Source organism: Neodiprion fabricii, chromosome 2, assembly GCF_021155785.1.
Source record: "Neodiprion fabricii isolate iyNeoFabr1 chromosome 2, iyNeoFabr1.1, whole genome shotgun sequence".
Lineage (NCBI taxonomy): Eukaryota > Metazoa > Arthropoda > Insecta > Hymenoptera > Diprionidae > Neodiprion > Neodiprion fabricii.
This window is the reverse complement of record NC_060240.1, coordinates 15,108,678-15,124,333: the sequence shown is the minus strand read 5'-3', so window position 1 is coordinate 15,124,333 and position 15,656 is coordinate 15,108,678. Positions and strand designations below refer to the sequence as shown.

General features: G+C 34.6%; 2 protein-coding genes across 6 annotated transcripts; one reads left to right on the top strand and one right to left on the bottom strand.

Annotated features, from left to right (window-relative positions):
* Positions 1–129: 129 nt before the first annotated feature.
* LOC124174839 (rhomboid-related protein 2) lies at positions 130–13,032 on the bottom strand. 4 transcript variants are annotated; one of them, XM_046554393.1, is made up of 5 exons: positions 12,162–13,032; positions 6,702–6,780; positions 6,435–6,623; positions 5,984–6,318; positions 130–3,917 (listed from the first exon to the last, which is right to left on the bottom strand). In XM_046554393.1, the coding sequence occupies exons 1-5, from the start codon at positions 12,218–12,220 to the stop codon at positions 3,410–3,412; spliced, it is 1,170 nt and encodes a 389-aa protein (XP_046410349.1). In that variant the 5' UTR covers positions 12,221–13,032; the 3' UTR covers positions 130–3,409. The 4 variants fall into 4 exon arrangements, with proteins under 4 accessions (XP_046410349.1, XP_046410352.1, XP_046410350.1 ...); XM_046554396.1 differs by lacking the exon at positions 12,162–13,032 and adding an exon at positions 8,640–9,592; XM_046554394.1 differs by lacking the exon at positions 12,162–13,032 and adding an exon at positions 8,539–9,591.
* Positions 8,305–14,665, top strand: LOC124174834 (Meckel syndrome type 1 protein). Of its 2 annotated transcripts, XM_046554387.1 has the most exons (5): positions 8,305–8,321; positions 10,881–11,182; positions 11,329–12,019; positions 13,079–13,434; positions 13,845–14,665. In XM_046554387.1, the coding sequence occupies exons 2-5, from the start codon at positions 11,103–11,105 to the stop codon at positions 14,248–14,250; spliced, it is 1,533 nt and encodes a 510-aa protein (XP_046410343.1). In that variant the 5' UTR covers positions 8,305–8,321; positions 10,881–11,102; the 3' UTR covers positions 14,251–14,665. The 2 variants fall into 2 exon arrangements, with proteins under 2 accessions (XP_046410343.1, XP_046410342.1); XM_046554386.1 differs by lacking the exon at positions 8,305–8,321 and having other exon boundaries at positions 9,838–11,182.
* Positions 14,666–15,656: the final 991 nt, after the last annotated feature.

The window sequence follows — 15,656 nt, the reverse complement described above, 5'->3', positions numbered from 1 at the left end:
TTCAATCTCAATACTTTTCAAGTATCGTAATTGCTACATCTTTATCACATTCACGATATTCTAAAAACCTAACTAAAATAATCACAGAAACATGAAACAATATTATAGTTGTGATATTTCTATAATGTATTTATCATATGAATGTGCTGTGTGGGAATTCAATGTTTTTAGATGAGAATGTATTTTTGATGTAATGACACTTTATGAGATGTAGGGTGCCATAAAAAAGAATAGACAAACTGTACTCTGATTCCATTATAAAAGTCGTTTTCTATGCATATCTTACTTTTCATTAACTTGATGTCACGAAGCACAGCAGCAGATTTGCAGCCGCTTTCATGAAGTTTTCTGTACTTGCATATTCCTATAATTTAACCAAAAAGATCAGCTGATAACCAGTTGTGACGCCATATTATCACTAAAGAAACATGGCGTCGCAACTGTTTGTCAGGTGACGTTTCAATCAGAAACTAATTCAGTCAAATCTTAGGATATTAAGAAACGAAAAATTTCGTGCTAAGGCTTGAACTATTCTTTTGTTAAAACGAATCGATAGACAGTGGAATGTACATGGAAAAACTACTTTTATAATGCTAAATAAGCATCCCTGGTTAGTTTGGAATATGTGCTGCCACCAGATGGAGTCTTTCGATGAGTTTTAATGTGAATGGAAAGTAAATTCGAATATTTCAAGAGCATAGGAGCACCGTAATATGTAACGGAAATTAATTGCAGTACTGAAAGTCGTTTGATATCGCATGAATTGATGCTGCGATTATTCCATATCAGAATTCTACACTTTACTCTAGTATCAAATCGAAAATGGTATATTTTATATGCTTGCAAATAAAGCGCCGAGCAGGATAACAGCAAATACGTATTCTCCGAATATGTGCACATTTACACAATTGCTTATCGTTCGATGCTTATTTGACATTCTCATTAACCTCTGCAATTCAACTGGTATAAATCTACGTACAAGTATTCTACCTATTTTACATTCTGAGTAACATGTTTTAAGATATCTTGTAGAACACATCCATATCAATTTTATTTATAATTATTAAGCAGTGTTCAATTTGTATAGGTATAAGAAATTCTCTGCCAACTCAACCTGCGAATGACCCTGACCATTTTCGATTCCATTAATTTTTTTTCCATCTTTCAGTACCCATTCAAACCAGCACCCATAATATTTTCACACTTTCATTCCAATCTAATCTCCTGCCATCAAATTTAAAAAAATTTTGACCTTTAATTTCGAATGCTTATAAATCAGTGATAAGAAGAGATGTGTATTGACAAAAAAATGTATACCATTTTCTTCGTTTTGAATCTTATTTGTACAAAAAAGTATTTTATAAGTCATTTAAATAGATATTGTGGTTATATGTTACTTTTGCGTATAAAACAAGTCATTTTTCACAGTGCAATATCTTTGATTATTTTGGAAAAAATGTATGATTTTCTAGAGCTGAATCTCGAATTTTTGAAACGCCGAAGTAATATATTACCATGGAAACTATTTAAATGACTCTTCGAATAATTTCGTGATCGAAGCATGATTTCAGACGAAGAAAATGATATACTGACTTTTGTCGCTGAGTTATAGGCATTTTAAGCTTTTGAAGTTGAACCTTTTTTTTTTTTAATTTATAGCCAGATATTGGGTTGATATAAAAACCTGAAAAAATTATGGGCACTGGTTTGAATAGATACTGAAAGATGAAAATAACGACAAAAAAAAATGGTCAGGGTCAACTGTATGACAAGTTAGCATGGCATGCCCCACACTAAAATCAATTAATTGAATTCTTATAACTTTTATATGACATACATGAGAAGACCATTCAGTTTAGGCTTGATATACAGAGCTGATTTTCTACAATTCTTTTCATATCTACAATCTTCAACAGATAGAAGTTTCTTTATGCAAGTTTCAGGGTGTAGACACAGTAAAGCAATCACATGATTACGAATCTAATATCTAACTTGCTGTAAGATATGCAGCGTTTTATAATTTTTATGTCAACTGACAATGAGATGATTTACTTACTGGTTGTGATGAACGTGCTTTGTTCCTGACAATTGAGCATCGTTTACTAATTCTCTAGTTTCTTCTAGACAATGTCTTATAAGAATTCCAAAATAGATGTACAATATTCACAGTTTGAGGCATCTAATAATTTAATTAAAACTGTGATGAAAAATTTATCTTAAGGCTTATACAATCTACATATCTTGTAACTATATCATGTATACTTTTACATTAAGTAAGCTTACAATCAATAGCAATTTATTTTCAAATATGTATTTTAAATACAATGGATTTATACGTGTCAAACAAAGAAATTAGCGCACTGGAATTGCTAATAAAAGTTGGAACGAGATTTTTCCTTTTTAAAAAGAATACAACTATGATCTTTCAGTGAGCCAACTGTTTTTACGCCCAGGGTATAATAAAAAATTTATATACATATAATGAACGTGATCATTATAAAAAAAAAAGTATTACATTGGGAAATAAAACATACCTCAAAGATCTGAATAGGTGTGTTTTATTATATATTTATATATAAATAAATATACAAAATATACATACAATTATTGTATTCTTTGTAGTGTCATGATTATATGAAGTACATTTTATTACGTATAAGTTGTGCGTTTTATAGTACGATATTATAATTTATTTGAATGCAAATCTCATCGTTTTATACAAGGCACATTTTCAAACACGCCACACTCGTGATTTTTATACAACTATTTACGCAATTTATTTATTTCTTACAAAGGTACGCTTTTTTTCTACTAGTTTTTTTAGAGAACTGCAAGCATCTTATTTGTACATATTGTTCATAATTTAAATAATTAATCTAGCTTAAGAGCAAAAACTATAAATTATACTGCATTGTTACCTAGCAGATGAAACAAAATTATAAACCAGACAGCAAAAATAACCACTCATAGGATGAGATTGAGACACGTGTTTCGAAAATGAGGTAGAAATCACTATCTTTATATATATTATTCTTTATCATGAAACATTTTCAGTTAATTTGATGCAGACAACGGCTCAAAAATAAGCGTAATCTAATAGCAATGTTAGCTGTATAATTAAATTGACTCTTACATTTCACAGCTCAGTCACTTACTGCAAATTCAGAGTCAAAATATACAGTTCACAAAGTACTATATATACATTATGCTGAGTGCAACTCAAAATGGAAACTAAAAAGATATCCTACGAATGTTTGCACAGATTGTTTTCTTGAAAAAGAAAAATACACATACATAAGGAATTTTACCTTTCATGATTTTTTGGATTCTTACAATCAGTACCACAATTGAGATCCTCCATGGCCTAATCAACGTTCATTAATCAATGGCAGTGATCGAATTGATCAAATCATACATATTCAGGACGAAAAATATTCCAGAGAATAGCGGCAGTCATGAGCCCAATATATATAACGATGCTCGCCCACCACACAACCTTTTCCCACGTTTTAACTTCAAGATTACGGAGAATATTGATACCGACAAGCAAACCTGCCACAGCGCCAGCCAAATGCGCGACATACCCAATTTGCTTCTCAACATCCAATATGTATCGGTTGTAAACTGCTTGGCCAACATCAACCACAGCCAGCACGACAAACACCAGCAGTTGAAGAATTGCGTACTCCATTTGGGACCAGTTCATGATTATTGTCGCAACGTGAGCAGTCATCAGGGCATAAACACCGCCTGATGCACCCGCCAGCAAGACATGTGGATCAGATACCGAAGTTCCCAACGACCCGGCGATGACACCGGCCAAATATATGGTGAGCACTCTCCACCACCTGTGCACCATCTCTAATGGCACTCCCAGCAATATTTGCACCAGCAGATTGACGACGAGATGAAAGATACTGCAAGTCAGAGAAATGCACAATGATTTCACCCAATAACTTATCTGGTGAATGAAAAAAAAATTTGCTGTAAACATATAATATGGTGTGAGGAAGTAATGAAAGTTAGCATGCTAAGCGACAGACTGTAAATGGCAAAGTAATTGAACTCTATCGGTCGGAAAGATCACACCGTGGCAATATTTTCATTTGCAAGACAAGGATGCCAAGACTCGGAAATAGGTATGAGATCTCAAAATCTTCCGCGTTAAGTGTCAAATTAAAATTATGTCATTACGATGACTTGTATCAGTCATCAGACATCAGTTATCTGTTGGTAAACTATAAAAGTTTATTAAGGTTTCCCAAATCAGTACAGCAACTATTTGAGATCTGCATCTACATAATCTCTACAATTACGTTTGAAGCTTTGGATGGCTAGCCTCCATGAAAACCTGACAGAACATGCACGTGCGAAGTCGGAGGCTCAATCAATTAAGTTCTTTCATTTCCATGTAGGTATGGTTTTTCACCAATGATTAAATAACTAACAATTCCAATCAATTGACGAGCATTGTTATAGTTACAGTTTTTTAGAATCAAGTAATTACAATTAGTATGTAAATCAAAATGTTCCAAGAATTGTATTGCAAGCTACAAAAAAATTTGAAATCATGGATTTAACAAAATTTACAGCAATTTGAATTATTACAAATAGCATCTGATAGGAAACGATAAAAATAAAAACACTACCATAATATTCTATCGCTTTTTGAATTTAAATTATTGCAGCATAAAAATAGGAATGAATAGAAATACAATTGTTCAACATGTATTCGTACTTCATTTCAGTTGCGTTTAAATATATACTTGAGAATCAAATAGGAATGGATAGAGACTGCATTACATATTCCATATAGGATGAAATTGAAATTACATTACAAATCAAACATGAAAAAAAAAAATCGAATGGAAAAAAACCATACCCGTCGATGCACATGCAGAAAAATAAAGTGATTAATTTGGGTCAGTTTCAGCATTATGCAATCAGTTTTCATGTAAAACTTGGATTGGCAGACATGAATACAGATCAGCTTTGATATCTTTTAACGATTTTTTGTTTAGTGCGGAGTGTCGAGTGCTGCTTGTGCTACTGAAATCTCTGATCGATCGATGAACTTTATGTTTCAAGTTTTTCAATACTTCCAAGAAAAGACAGAAGCTCAAATTACACACCTTATTTACATCGAAGTCAGGATGTGCAAGCACGTGTAAGAAATCTTTCTCTCTCTGACTTTTTCTCTTTCTCCTATCAATAACTGGCAGAACAATTCTCTCATCTTGTTCCTCCTTTCTGTATACGTACATGGCTGTGAAATTTGCACCATTCATGACAATCAAGTTATTGGCATAGCATAAGACTCACATAATCAAAAAAATCCAACAGAATATATGAAATGCTGTGTAATTCAGGAGTGCATCAATCACTTGAACAAGTTAATTTTCACAAATGAGAAAAGTGTACTGTTTGTCATTTCAAAGTACATCTTTACACCTTTATCACCCCCAGAGAACTCTCTTAACGTTTAGTAAGTGCCTGAGTTCGATAAAGTAATCATATTCCACTTGACTGATTGTGAGCGTGTGTGTTTATTTTCGTTCTTCATAGCTGCTTGAGCTGGCTTCCGTTTACACTTGCACTACATTCCAGATAGTTGGTGTAAAAGAAGTTGTTTCAAGAAGCTATTGTGAACCAAAATAAACACAGTAAAGAGTTAGTAGTAACGAATTTATGGAGAATCAATACAGTATGTTTGTGTTTACTATAAATATTGTGACACTAAAGGTTAGATGGAGTTTCCGAAATGACTGATTCAATGAGAGTATTTAAAAACTTGAAACATCAAAAACTAAACCTAAATATTTATACACCCAGGCACAGAAAACTGATTAGCAAATAAATGTATCATACAAGACGTGAATCATCGTGTGTAACTTTTAAACGCTATCTATTATCTCTATAGTCCCTTTCGTCCACGGCCTGGAAACTAAAATTGATAAGAGATTATAAAAGTGTGTAGACTCACCCGACATGGACAAACATATAAGTTACGTATCGCCACACCTCTTTCCGTTTTTCTGGATGGTAGATAAATAGTTGCGCCGCAGGTCCTTCAACTGTGAGTGCTTTGTGCGCTATTGCGTCATAAAGGAATAAAATAATCTCCAAAAGGGAGATGATCACCATGGCAATCGCTGGTGGGTTACAACTATATTCTTCCTCGTAAAGCCCGTCAATTGTATCGCTTGAATATTGCGATGTTCGTGACACCTGCGATGCCAGTCGGCGCTGTGGCACCATACAGTGAACATAACGTTGCACATAATGTCCGAAGACACCTTGCATATCTTTTCTATGAATCTGCAAGTGAAAATATTTTATCGTAAGCTACATCAACGGTAAATTTCTGAATATACTATTATGAGAAATTGATAATTTTTTTCGTTAGGCACGTGATTATGTATCTGTAAAAATACCATAGCTATAAATTCTGGGTAATCTAAGTATCCGGAATCGTCTAAATCTGCTTCGTGCATTATCATCTTGACAACACGAGTCGGTATGTCGTTCGTGTAAGCAGACCCTCGAATCATTGCTCTCAATTCATGATAAGATATTTTTCCATCTCCATCCAAGTCATACTTTTCAAATATCGACTTCCAGTGCTGCGTTGACATAAAAAAGAAAAAGTCTTTTAATCAACATTAAAATTTGTACTTCATTATGTTGCAAATGCTACTTACAGCATCGTTGTACTGTAGAGGTATGGTGATACCACCCTCGGCATCTTGAGTACTAGCCATCCTTATTAGTTTGAAACTCCTATACGAATGAAAACACCAAAATTAAAATAAGCACTAATTATAATACAAATAAATATCATTCAAAATTGATTCAACTAAATATTTACAAGAAATACACACAATTTATCTGTTTACAATAGTTTTCTAACCATCAACAAGTCAAATACATTTATTTGTCAGTAGTAGAATAGGATGACCTTGTAGCATGAAAATACAAAACTGTTTCACTCTTCATTCTAAGTCAATAAATGTAGATCAATCAAATAATGTTGATAACAATCAACTCTTCATCTATAATTAACGACAGAATTATCTTCTTTATGACTGTGACAAAATGAAATATGTTACATCACCGCTTTACATGGTTCCATGTAAATAATAGAGCAGCAAAATATGCAAAACTTTTATTAAAAAGTATACGTGCCCGTCGCATGATTAAAATAATCCAAAATGATTGGTGATGATTAGCAGGATGATGAAATGGATTCTCAAACATAATAAGTTGAAACTAAGATTTTCACTTTCACCCACATGCTTATAAATTATAATAAGATGCAGAATTTGTTAACTATTATTCCATAAAATTTGAAATAAAAACTCTTTTATGCAAAGCTTTTGTCTGCACCTGCTCTGCAATCAAACTTCAAAGTTTGAGTAAGGAGGTTGTTGAGCCACCGATCGGTGTTTATTTTTTATTTTATTATAATATAGTCATAAATTAGGTATAAATATGTTTGTAAGCTACAATGATTTCTTAAAAAAAGTAAGATAACCATCGAATAATTAACAGCAGCTTAGATATCCATGTTTCATTTCAAACTGATTGACAGTGATGAAAAGTTTAGTATTGTCATTAGATTTCACTCTTATATGATGGCTGATTTTATTTGGAAAATTTTATTCCTTTCAAATTCTACTAGAACAGATGCAATTTCTTTTCAGTAGGCAATTGAGAATTGCCATTTGCTGATCACAAACAGTATCTGTTAAATGTTGTAAAATTAATTATTTAACAATGCCAACTTGATAAAAAAAAGTGTGTCAGTGGGATTGTAAGAAATTATGTCCTGAATATCATGAGCCAATATAGAGTAAAATGGAACGAATCTTATACTCGGTTTTTCATCATTTTGATGCGATTTAAATTAAACATTGATATCCACGCTTTCGTTTATGATTGTCGGTATTTCGTAACTTTATATTTTGATAGGACATATTGCGGTGTTTGAATGTATTAACTTTGTAAATACTTAACGTGCGACTATTTAGTATTAATATTGGTAGATAATATTGATTTTTTGTTCACCAACCTCCTTCGGAATCGAATGGAAAATCGATCATTGTTAACAATAAATATCCCCTGAAGCTACAATTCCATTAATATGAAGTTAGTAACGTTGATATAACGATGCATGTAGAAGTCGTTACTTCATATAGGATCGTCTCAAATTTGATTTTCGTGCTGTTCCGTTACGATAACGTTACTAACTTCAGCTTCGTGCAATTTTACGTAATTGAGGGATAGATCAAGGTCAAACACTTCAAAATCGAAAAAATAAGGTTTATAACCAATCGTCGTAAAAGTGATATTAGCATAATCGGTGTCACCCAGTTATGATTCCAAAGAAGTAGGTATTCATGAGTATTCGAGTAGGTATTCATGAGTATGAGTAGCGCGATTATTTAAAAAACGGAGTGCAAAGCAATTTAATTTCACATTTTCGTACGCGAAACATTAACTGTTACAATAAGAACACAATATTTATTCAATTCATACCTCGACGATTTGGCTATGCGATTCGGGCGAACGGATGACAAGTGGAAGGTGAGTATAGCAACTGTGTGTCAGGTCCAAAGTATTTACGCGGAGCTACGTACTGATGGTGATGAAATCATTTTTCGCCGTTATCGTACTATTGCAGATGGGTGCGGAGATAAGAAGCGTGGAGATAAAAAGTTTAAACTAGGACGTATCAATTTCGACAGCTGCAGCTTGTTGCGCACGAGGCCTTTATCCTCTATGACAAACCACGATTATCAATGTGAAAAACCCAAGCGTGGAATCCCGTTAAGCACGTTTGCTGACGTTGCCCGAGGCCGAATTGGGTTATGTTCGAGGCGATGGTGATGGAGTGGCTGCAGGACCCGACGAATTTTACTTCGCGCTAAAAGGATACTGCTCATTCTTATAAGTAGTCGATCAAAGCTGAAGGAGATTCGAATTCCCCGACTTATAACTGAGGAGAAACCTGACTCAATCCACGAAGTTTCAGAGAAATTATTCGGTTATTTTAAACACCATCACCGCCGTAACGCGTCACGGAGAATTGCAAGCATCGATTCAACCGCCTGTCGCGTCGCTTGCCTGTAGCTTGCCATGGCTGTCTGGCCTTTCCAATTGCCATTAGCCGTCCGGGTTTTACTGGGAGACTCCGTCACACACGCATCCGAGTCATCGACACGCTAGGACAGAGCGTAGCCTTGAACTTGTCCACTTTATTTCATAGCACAAGTTCGATAGTTCTTTTTTCAAATGTAGATTGTAGAATGAAAGTTCTCGACCTTATTATCTATATGGGCAAACCGTGTTCTCGGTGTCAAAAGTCAAATGAAGTAGTTAAATATTTTTACATTCCGGGATGCTCACCTTTGAAACCGAGAATGCAGTTTTCCCGTTTTTCAAATATTGTGACACTCGAAGATCGGCAGAAATTTTCTGTCAATTATAAAGCTAAGGATGACTCGATCAAAAGTTAAAAAAGAGTTCAAAGTATAGAAAACAGTTAAAAAATATCCATTATTTTACATAGTTAGAACGTTAAAAATTTATTTTCAAATATAGTTTTTCTAGTCTGATTCTAGTCTTTTTGTGTTTATGTTGTTCGCTTAACAAAAAGTGATCTTACACTTCAATATAATTATAACGCGCGAATATAAATAGATAGAATCTGTTTTCCGTATTTACAAGTATCTATTTTATCCACTCTGGATAATTATTTGTAAAATTTATTTCAAATTTGGTAAAAGAGTGAGCCCAAAATATTGAAATGGAATGAAAAAACTTCCGTGTCTAAGAATTTTGAAGTTATAATTATACAACCTTTTTTTAAGATGTTGAGATCTTAAATTTCGTTATTCTGATTGGCTCAGATACTTTTCAATTGATAGCAGAGCTATTGTTTCATTCGTGATCACTATCATTGAACCAAATACCATTAGTGGAGATTTGTAGAACGAATTTTTTTGTTTTTCCTAACTTTTAATTTAGACAGCCCAGCCGATAGATCCTTAAAAATGATTCCAGACTTATAATACGAATGAAAAAATGAATATATACATCTTGAAAATGGTTATAAATATATTTTCACCTGGATCAAAACTGGTTTCGATTAAACTAGGTATGATTGACTTGAATGACGAGTAGTTTTATCTCAGTTGTAGTGTGGTACAAGATCCGCAATTATATAACAAAGGAATACAGGCTTCTTTACTAATAACATGTCGATTAGTATGTAGCGCATCAGTTCTTCCTGTTTATTATAATGAAATCGACACACCTCTATAATTGCAATCATTGATCATTATGGAAGTCAATCAAACTAGATGAGTTTGAAGCCTGTAAAACCTTGAAACAATGGTCAAAATGTCCGTATGTATAAAATTCAAGTTGGCAGTTATTCCAACTATATACCGAAAGTTAAGGAAGTGACAAAAAGTATTGAGAAGAACAACTTCTTTCAAATCCACTCTTATTATTCGGTGATTTGCTAAATATTCTAATTCTAGCCTTGATATTTATAGTTATTTTAACTCAGCCTATTTTCCGCGTATTCACTGCATATAATTACATCGAGTTTCAATTCAATGATTTGTGAAACAATAATTCTGATTGCTTGAGAAGTCGTCAGAATTTTTTAATTCACAGAGTAGGCTGAAGCTTGTGTATATTTAAACAGTTCCCAGTAAACTTTGTATAGATTATCCTTGTTTGATCAATCAGTAAGATCAAAAGTGGTGCAAATATCAAAAGACGAGTAACTATATAAATATCCAGAAAAATAATGGTGGACATACGAACGTACAATATAGTTAATAAAACATGATAGCTCGCTTTGTTAGCTGATCCATAGTAAAGGCTCCTGAAGTGACCACGCGTTTGAAATAATGGCGGGAACTATATCGACGGTTGCTATGCAACCAGTGTTGACAAACATTAAAGTAGAGAAATAAATGAATACGAGACGTTAAAAACATCACGTGTGAAATTTTGTGAATGGAATACCAAGAACCGAGTCTTTCCAAAGCGACTGATTATTTTTCCGATTCAAATGTGATTCAAGAATGTCGAAAAATATTGAGGGAAAAGCGAAAATAGCGAACACGTACCGCGTCAGCGAGCCGATTGTGAATTTCAAAATCAGGTAGGTGAATTAGCTAACAAAAATATTTAAAACTGTTATTCTGTTGGGTGGCCATCTGGCCAATGCGAAGCCCCCCCCCCCCCCCCCCCGCCCTTCCTCCCTGGCCGTACGATGCCGTTTATTTCACTTTGGGTTTATTGTTTCAGAGTCAGAATTGCACAACAGAAATCCCGACTAGTTGAATTATTTAAAACGGAAGAAGAAACCAGAGATTCGAATTTTTTGGAATACGAGGAGAAAATTCTCTCCTGGCAGGAAAAAATTTTCGGCCGTTTCGAGGCGCAGTTTTACGCGGATTCAAAAAACTGTGCGACGAAACAGCAGAAACAGTATCACGAAACGATAACCGAGAAAAATATTACTGGGTCTCGCATATATACCTACATTGACGATGATTCTTATTTTCCCAATAAAGACTTACTGACAAAGCCGTACAAATCGCATTTGTCTCGAAAAAACGCGTCAGCGTTACCAACTTTGCAAAACCGAAAGCCCTTCGTTGAACGTTACAACAAAAAAGTTATCGACGATAATCCCGGAGATACTACAATTCGCACTAATCATTATCTCCACAGAGATTCCGCGACAATGTACATCATAGTCGATTTAATGCCGAACGCCAAGTCCAGTTCCTACGATTTTGATGACTCACAAATACTGTTGTGCACAATCACATTCGACAAAATTCATCGCTCTTTAACCGTCGATCCCGATTTCACGTACCAAGAGCCTTACGAAATTCACGGCACTGATATGAATTACGATTATTGGATCGAACATGCATCCGAAATTCAGTATCCTCAAGATTTGGAAACTGAAGTTAAAGAATTGCGTGGTGTAAGTGAAATTCCTTGAGTTATGTCTCTTGGAAATATCGTCAGTAATTTGCGTTCGTATAATTCACTCGAAAATCAGACCAACGTGGATCAAGTTCAGATCAATAATAAAATTCCGTTAACATTGCTTCGGATATACGTACCCAACGTAGGAAATTTCGGATATCTGTCGCATCATTTTATGCGGGTAAAAGACGTTCATCTTGTCGGCTGATTCTTTATAATTTCCACCTTCTGACTTTTTTACTGTACCATAATTTACAGTACTTCACTGCAAATTATTACGTGGTTTTATTCTTTTAAGTTAAGTTCCGGTTTCCATTATTTGAACTGCACACATTTTATTTCATTTGCGAGTAAAGTTTTAATCGGTATAGGTTATTAATTAAGTTTTATCACTGAATCTTACAAACAATATTTGTATTTTATATTTCCACGAATCTGAACCATAAACAATCTGACTGATTGTATTAAGTAAAGAAACTGGCAATGGATAAGGTTGGTGTATCAGACTCACTGATCTCGACTGCTATACTGTCTGCAAATAACTGAATTGTGTAGCTCCTTGAATGTCAGCTCAAACATTCTCCCACACTAACTCCATATGTTTACTCTATCAAATCGCACACACTCGAGTTTCACAGTGTAAAACAAATCCGACAAAATACTTTCACAATTTTATAATCCACATGCTCCACCTACAAAGCGATCCGCATAGCCTTGTACCTTCACTGCTTGAAGTCGATCAACTCTTTTAGATTGTTTTGTTCTTACTTATTGTCCTGTTATATTTCCTGATCCGACTTTGAGTCGCCAGGAAAAAACGAGTAATTTATACCATATGGATACAATTTGTCACGCATTTTTTATGGAGTTACTTCTCGGCGAGCAATCTTCTTTCTATCTAAAACAAAACAGTTTGTGCCCCAAAGACAATTGCCGATATTGAGAAATGAATCTGATCAACTACTCCCAAACCGAGCGTGCAGGAAATTAATTAGAGCCATTCCATTGGTCATCCTTTTTTACTCTGATAATTTTACTTTGTGTACATTCACAGCAGGTAATGCAGAAGTTGAGCTACAGGGAAGCAGAAATCTTTCCTCAAATTGGATTACCTCCAGCTAATCGCCTGCGGATTTTTGTCAATCTGGACATTATGTCTGCTCACAACTTTCCGTACGATAGTTTGTTCGTGACGTATCATATTGAATTGCCTGAATATTGGAGTACAGATCAACCGGAACGTTTGACTGGTCGGACACAGCGATGTTCAATGACGAAAGGAAGTGCAAATTTCAGTTACGTAGCCGAATTTTGCATCGAGTTAAATTCATCCCGGTTAGAAGATGAGAAATCCTCAATTGCCTGGCCGTGGATTCTTATTTCGATAGCTTCTCTTGATAGCTGGACCAGGTAATTACATAAGTCGATAGAATCTTTGGTTCCTATATCTGAAGATTTAAAAACCCGAGTTAAGAATAATACAAGTTATGCTAACTTAAACTTTTAGTCATGCATGGTATTAGAACGTAAGTCATCAATTGTGAGACGCTATTTCCTGGTAGTGAAAAAAATAAATCAACTGTCTTAGCCATCATATTTCAGTATCAGCGCAGTTTTTAATCGCAAATTTTACGCTAGATTAACTTACTATCAAAAAATGGAAGCCTAACAGCTCGCACGATAATGCTGTGCCTTGATATTTGCAAAATTGATCTAAATTGACCAGCTGATCGTCACTTCTGCCGTCATATTGATAATTAGTATTGCCTATTTTTAACTGAATTTCAATAAATTAGTAATGAATCATGTTTGCTACAAAGGTACCGAATCGAAGGGTATGCGGCTGAAGCGCTTCCAGCTACTTCCGGATGTCACTACTTGACATTGCATACTTGGCGACCAGTTGGAGACTTTTTAAACACTCTTCGCCGCTTCTTTACCGGCGGAACGTACGAGCTTCAAGATCTGTCTTATTGTGGTATTCCCGCAATGTATGACGATACGAAATTGGAAAAAGCAAATTTGGAGGCGGTGGCAAGCGGTCGGATTGAACTGAAATTGAACATCATCCAGCAGAGCCGATCTTTCATTGATGGCAGCTGCTTTAAACGCGACACTTTCGAACGTCTAAGTGCTGGGCGACTTATGAACAGTGTTAACGACGTTCTTGAACAATTTAAGGCTGCCAGAGAACGGATGATAAAAGCACGCATCATGAACTCGTGAAATTGTCTTTTGACACGTACGTTTCGGAGAATTAGCGGAACGCGATGTGCGAAATCAAGGAAAATACGTGACTTCACACTTTAACAAAGAGTTGGCAATGTGAATTCTTTGGAATTGCAGTTCTCCAGCTTATCTCAGAGACAAATTTTTTGAAACATTATTATGCAACGATATTGTTAATTAAAACGTGTCCTAAATGATGTTACTAAATTTCCCTTGTAACTCGTTGGGAGTACACCTGTGCGATATGCAGCTGATCCGGAAAGTTATGCTCGACTTAAATACTACCGGGTTTATACGGATACTTGTATCATTTGCATATTTGTCAATAATAACTGATTGAGCATTGAATTATTGTTGTGTCGTTGTCGTTGTTGTGTTCTAATTTGTAATCTACTTCTTTCAGAATGTTCAATAAACTTATATAAACACTACAACCATATTTAACTTTTTTAAGTTGTACTGTAGCCATCGCATCTACAATCGCCGTAACGTGATTAATCGCGAAGTGAACCACTCCTAAGTTGGCTCATCACATTCCTAAACAAAGTTACTTATCAATAAAGAATTTGTTAGCTTTCGCAATAACGGTGCTTTTATATATCATGTTTATTATTCAATCAATGGTCCTGAGAAACACTGAATTGTTTTTTTGCCATATGTAATATCATTTAAGTCCTTTTTAGAGATGATCTTGAGTGTAGAATTTGAGCGTCTGATGTTTTTCATCCGAAACCAGTTTGACTAGATTGAATGCAATCTTAATAGTGTGCATCTTACGTTAACAGTCAGATTATTGAGTGTTTATGGAATGATGGCCAAAGAAGAATTACATACAACCAATTACGATTGAATCATTCTTTAAAAACTCACTGACTGCTACAGGGTCTACGGCAAAAAATTCTTGATTACATCGATCCCTGTAATGTCGAGATCCATTCAAAATTTAAATTCAATATCACAACACGGACTGTAATGAAATAATATGTAAAATGAAACATGATTATTCAACTAAAAGTTCAGCTAAAATTTTCGAGCTAACATTTTAATCAATATAGACGTTAAAATCATTTTCGACTGAAATTTATCCATTCAAATTTATAATTTGTGCTTTCTGCCACCGTACAGGTGAGCTGTCCATAAATCTAACTACAATTGTATATTTCGAAATTACAAAACCACAACAGTTCGATGCATATTTTTCTGCATGTGTTGTTTCTGATTCATTTATAGTAAGAATATTTCACGGCCGAAATGTGACGAAATGAAACCACATTCACGCAGTGCAGTTATCTGTCACAAATTTCTGCAGTGCTTGATACCAAATTCAAAATCCCTCCACAGTAAAACAGTAATTATGCCTTACTTTGTACGAAGTATATCCGTTCGGTATTAGTGTCAAATTT